Raw genomic sequence first — 6223 nt, 5'->3', positions numbered from 1 at the left:
ACTTTATACCCTTAGTAATCTTGAAAAAATTGTTCAGTTTTAATGTAGAAGAAATAGGTAAAACACTCACTCAAGTATAACAGGTAAAACTATTTGCATATGCATCCATTCTGACTACACAGAATTATTATGTATAAAAGAAATGGAAGCTAAATGTTTTAGTGAAAAGAGAACCAAGTGCTGAAACTAAATGAGTAGCTGCATATTTTATTTGTGGGAGATGCAAGATCTCAGTCTCATTTAGTGGTTATAAGATCATTTGGTTAAGTCATATTTAAAAATTTAATTTTGTCATTTACTTTAAAAAAAATATGAGACAAATTATCATCAAAGTGATGTGAAAGTATGTGTGTAATAAAAATGCATTATATTCATTTATGAAATTATCCCTTCTAATGAGAATATTCAATTAATTTCAGCACCTTAATTTGATAATATAGTATATCCAAAGTTAAAGAATTGAGAGCATTCTAAACATAGTGACACATTGATACCCTAATCAGGAATTTTCCCAAGCCATTTGACCAAGTTTTCTTAAGGATATTTGACCAAGCTTCCTTTTAAGCAAATCTCATTTATTTATCTTTCTTACATATTTCAGGTACCAGTAGAGCCATGGAGAATACAAATGGCACCACAGATATAAACTTCATACTTCTAGGACTCTTTAACCACACTCAAATCCACCTGTTCCTCTTTGCCATGGTGCTCATGATATTCATCATCTCACTGATGGGTAATGCACTTATGATCATTCTCATCCACATGGAGCCACGACTTCACACACCCATGTATTTCCTGCTTAGCCAGCTTTCCCTCATGGACATGATGCTGGTCTCAACCATTGTTCCCAAAATGGCAGCCAACTACCTAACAGACACTAAGTTTATCTCTCCCATGGGCTGTGGAGCCCAGATATTCTTATTTGTCACTCTAGGAGGGGGTGAGTGCTTCCTCCTAGCAGCTATGTCCTATGACCGCTATGTGGCCATATGTCACCCATTGCGCTACCCCATTCTCATGAATCAGAGACTCTGCTTGCTTATGACAGCAGGTTCCTGGCTTCTGGGAGTGCTAGATGGCTTACTGCAGGCTGGTGCCACTTTGAGCTTTCCATATTGTCACTCACGGAAAATCAATCACTTCTTTTGTGAAGCACCATCACTGGTGAGACTTGCCTGTGCTGACACCAAGATTTTTGAGTTTTTCATGTATATCTGCTGCATTTTGATGCTCTTGATCCCTTTCACTCTCATTTTGGCTTCCTACAGCCTAATCCTGGCTGCAGTTATCCACATGCAGTCAGTTGCAGCCCGGAAGAAAGCTTTTACAACTTGCTCCTCTCACTTGGCAGTTGTGGGACTTTTCTTTGGTACCACCACATTCATCTACATGAGGCCCAAATCTTACCATTCAGTGAACCATGATAAGGTGGTCTCAGGTTTTTATACCATCCTTACACCTGTGTTGAATCCTCTTATATACGCAGTGAGAAATAAAGAAGTTAAGGGGGTCTTGAGCCGGTGGATGGAAAAACATTTTACATGAACTCAACACTGAGCACAGTTTCTCAAAATGGCACCAAAACTGATACAGGTTACATTTATAAAATATTGTTTTGTTGTTTAGTTCATCTCATTTAATTTCTTCTTTTGTGTTTAATCAAGTTATTGGACCTTGTTTGTCAGGTTTCTGAATGATTTTTCATTGTTTCTATTTGATTAATTTAATACTTAGCAAATTAATTAAAATTATGTTTGAACTCTGTCATAGTTTGTAGTGATAGTTTTGCTATGAAATTATGGCCTCAGAAATAAGCATGAATCTTTGATTTATTGACAAGCATATGACACATGGTTTACTAAAAACAAGTATATAATTTGTAGTTTTTGATAGATGATAGAAATCATTTTCATGGGCATTCATTCTTGAATAAAAACAATAATTTGAAAAACCCATGTAGATACTAAATTTGATACTGAAGTGTGAAATAATCAATGTACAAAGCCAACAAAATATATACATAATATTGAGAAATATTTGTCAAACTGCTACTTTGGAATGTTTTATTCAGTCTATATGTAATGTAAAAATCCATAGATCTAGATGAGGAGATTTCCAGATGGAATATTAAAAACGATAATTGACTTTTCATGACTTAAGTTAAAACGTATGAGTAGAGAGATATTTCAGGTAGGAATTAGGTAAGAGGAGGGTGTAGAGGCTTCCAACATTTAAGGGAGACAAACTTGTCTGTCAGTTTGTCATCCTGTGAGGCTTTTACATTTCTGTGAGTCTCGCGGCTGTACCACTGGTGCTTCAGATGCCAGCAGAGTTGCACATGGTGCACAGGTTTCAATGCAGTTTATAGACTAAGACAGACTACAAGAAGAAGGAGACCATCCACTTCTCGAAAATTGTCAAGGAAAAACCTTATGAATAGCAAAGAAATGCTATCTGATACATTACTGAGCAACTTTATGAATAGCTTGGAAACATCATCCAACAAAGTGCAGGAAGACTAGCCCCTTAACTTGGAAGGAACTCAAAATAAGACTAGAAAAGAGCCGTCTCATTAGAGTAGAACCAACATTAATGATATGGATAAAGTAAGTCTTTCAGGACCTCCATGTGCTGACATGGCACAATTCAAGTTGAGGAGAAACAGCTTCAAACATCCATTAATAATCAGAACATGGAATGTATGAAATATGAATCTAGGAAAATTAGAAGTTGTCAAAAATGAAATGAAATGCATAAAGATTTATATCCTAGACATTACTGAGGTGCAATGGAAAGGTTTTGGCCATTATGAAACAGACAACCATATGATCTACTATGCTGGAAATGACAAACTGAAGAGGAATGGCATGACATTCATCATTACAAAAAATGTTTCAAGATCTGGCCTGAAGTACGATGCTGTTATATGCCTACAAGGAATGCCAGTTAATATGATTATTATTCAAATTCATGCACCATCCACCAAAGAGGAAATTGAAGATATTTATCAACTTCTGCAGTCTGAAATTGACAGAACATGCCATCAAAATGTGTGATTATCACTGGTTATTGGAATGAAGAATTCGAAAACAAAGAAGAATCACCAGGAGTAGGAAAATATGGTCTTGGTGATAAAAATAATACTTGATAAGGTGGATGGTGGACCAGAGAGGGGAAGGCCCTCAATGATGTAGATTAACATGGTGGCAGTGGTGAGTGGCTCAAGTGTAGCAACAATCATTGAGCTGGCTCAGGACTGGGAGGTGTTTTCTTCTGCTGTGCATAGGGTCGCTATGAATTGGAAATGACTGGATGGCACTTAACAACAACAACAACATTATTCTTTATTCAAAAATTTTCTCTTTCAGGATTTTTTATATAACATCCCACTGCCTTCTTCCATGCATGATTTCTGCTGTGAAATCAGAGCTTATTCTTATTTGCTGTAGGTAACTTTTCATTTTTCCCCTGCTGTTTTCAGTATTCTTTCTTTGTCATTGGGTTTGATGAGTTTGATGATGATATGCCTTGACAATTTTCTTTTGGGGTCTATTTTGTTTGGCATTCATTGGACTTACTGAATAGATATATTCTTATATTTCATCACATCAGGGAAGTTCTTTTCCAACAAATCATGGAAAATTTTCTCAGTGGTTTTATCTTTCTCTTCCTGTTCTAGCATTCCAATTACACATAAGTTATTACTTTTGATGATATCACACATGAACCTTAGGATTTCTTCATTTTCTTTAGATCTCTTTTCTGATTGATCCCTTTCCAAAGAAGTAGTTAGGTACTTATCTTCAATCTCACTAATTCTGTCTTCATTGATTTGATTCTTCTCCTTTGCCCTTTCAACATGTTATTTATTTCAGAAAATTTAGCATTAATCTTCTGGATTTCAATCTGTAGGTTTTGTATCGTTGTTATTTGACATTGAGTCGGACCCAACTCATAGCATCCCCTCTTTGGGTTTCTGAGGCAGTATCACTATGGAAGTATATTGCACAACCTTCCTTCTGAGGAGTGGCTGGTGGGTTTGAACTGCCAACCTTCTGATTAGCAGTCAAGTGCCTTAGGCACTATGCTACCAGAGCTCCTGTAGAAGGAAATGGTGGTTTTCAATTAGAAAATAGTGCTCAGGAGGTGCAGGTGTGTTTGCATCATATGGGACAGTTGCTTTCTCCCACTGAGACAAGAAAAAAAACAACAATCAAAAAACCATCAAAAAAGTAAAAGCAAGTGGGCAAAAAACACACACCACATAAACACACAGGATTAATCATCAAAAACAGAAAAATATAAAAATAAAACCCACAATATCTGGGGAGAGGACCATAAGAAAAAAAGAGATAGAGTAGGAGAATAATGAAGAAAAAAATTGGAAAAAAGCAAAAAGAAAACAAGGAATGGGGAGAACCATGAGAAAGAAAAATATGGAAACCAGAAACATGGAAGTGAGAGAAACCTGAAAACTATACCTTGGAAGGGAAGAATAAAGAATAATAATAATAAAGAAAATAATAATAATAATAGTAATTTTAAAACAGACAAAAACAAACTTTAAAAAAAAAAGAAAAGAAAAAATGTCTGGGTAGGGCGGGGCAAAGCATGGCACTCAGGCTCCGTCAGAGCACACAGACAGAGATGGAATTCCTTTAGGCCCAGAAGATGAGTGGAGTGAGGGATGGTTGCACATGCGTTCACTGAGAGTGCATTGTAAGATTGTACCTTTCCAGTCATTTGTGTCCAGAATATCCTTGTGGTCCCTGGCAAGTAGAGCCTATTCTTTGGTCACTGGAATCTGAGAGACTGCTGTTGTTTAAATAGCAAAAATGTTCAAATTGCTTGTGTTTTGTTGTTGTTAGGTGCTGTTGAGTTATCTCTGACTCACAGCAACCCTGTTCACAGTGGAAGGAAACACCTCCCAGTCCTGAGCCAGATTCATGATTCTTGCTATACTTGAGCCCATCGCTGCTCCCACCATGTTAATCCATCTTGTTGACAGCCTTATTCTCTTTTGTTGACCCTCCACCTTCCCAAGAATGACATCATTCTACAAGGAATGGTCCTTTATGACAACATGACCAAAATATGTGAGATGAAGTCTGGCCATTCTCTCCTCTAAGGAACATTCTGGCAGCACTTCCTCTAGAACAGACCTGTTAGTTCTTTTAGCAGTCCATGGTACTTTCAGCATTCTTTGCCAACACCATAGCTCGAAAGCTTCAATTCTACTTCAGTCATCCTTATTCATCCTCCAGATCTCACATGAGCATGAGGCAGTCGAAAAAACCATAGCTTGTGTCAGGTGCACCTTAGTCCTCAAGGAGACATCTTTGCTCTTCACCACTTGAAAGAGGTCCTTTGCAGCCTATTTGCCAGTGCTATATGTTGTCTGATGTCCTGACTGCTGCTTCCATTGACATCAATTGTATAACCAAGCAATGTGAAGTCTTTGATAATTTCAATCTTTTCTCCATTTATTGTAATGGCTTACAGTACAAGTTATGAGGATTTTTGTTCTCTTTATATTGAGATAAAATCATACTGCAGACTATAATCTTCAGTCTTCATCAGTAAGCACTTCAAGTCATCTTTACTTTCAGCAAGCAAAGTTGTATCATCAGCATATCACAGGTTGTTAATGATTCTTTCTCCAAGCCTGATGCCACATTCTTCTTCATATAGTCCAGCTTCTTGGATTATTTGCTCAGCACACAGATTGAATAAGTATCATGAAAGAACACAATCCTGATGCACTCCCTTCTTGATTTTAAACCATGTAGTTTTCCCATTTCCTGTTCAAATGACAGCTTCTTGTACAGGTTTCTCATGATTACAATCAAGTGTTCTGGAATTCTTATTCTTCTCAATGTTATCCACAACTTGTTTTGATCCACACAATTAAATGCTTTTGCATAGTCAATAAAACACAAGTAAACATCTTTCTGGTATTCTTTGCTTTCAGCCAAGATCCATCTGTCATCAGCAATGATAACTCTCATTCTATGTCCTCTTCTGAATCCAGCTTGCATTTCTGGGAGTTCTCTGTCAATAAACTGCTGCAACCATTTTTGAATTATCTTCAGTAAGATTTTATTTGCATGTGATATTAATGACATTGTTTGATAATTTCCACTTTCTGGGGGATCATCTTTCTTTGGAATGGATACAAAAAACAATCTCTTCCATTCAGTTGGCCTGTTAGTTGTCTTCC

At 36.8% G+C, this 6223-nt stretch overlaps 1 protein-coding gene across 1 annotated transcript; it reads left to right on the top strand.

Moving 5' to 3' along the window:
• Nucleotides 1-615: 615 nt before the first annotated feature.
• On the top strand, nt 616-1548 carry LOC103212031 (olfactory receptor 2T33-like). Its single transcript, XM_007958032.1, has one exon. The coding sequence runs from the start codon at nt 616-618 to the stop codon at nt 1546-1548; it is 933 nt and encodes a 310-aa protein (XP_007956223.1).
• Nucleotides 1549-6223: the final 4675 nt, after the last annotated feature.

Source organism: Orycteropus afer, unplaced genomic scaffold (assembly GCF_000298275.1).
Source record: "Orycteropus afer afer isolate SDZICR_OR568_19922 unplaced genomic scaffold, OryAfe1.0 scaffold00840, whole genome shotgun sequence".
In the NCBI taxonomy this organism is placed as follows: Eukaryota; Metazoa; Chordata; class Mammalia; order Tubulidentata; family Orycteropodidae; genus Orycteropus; species Orycteropus afer.
This window is presented reverse-complemented; position numbering and strand designations above follow the sequence as displayed.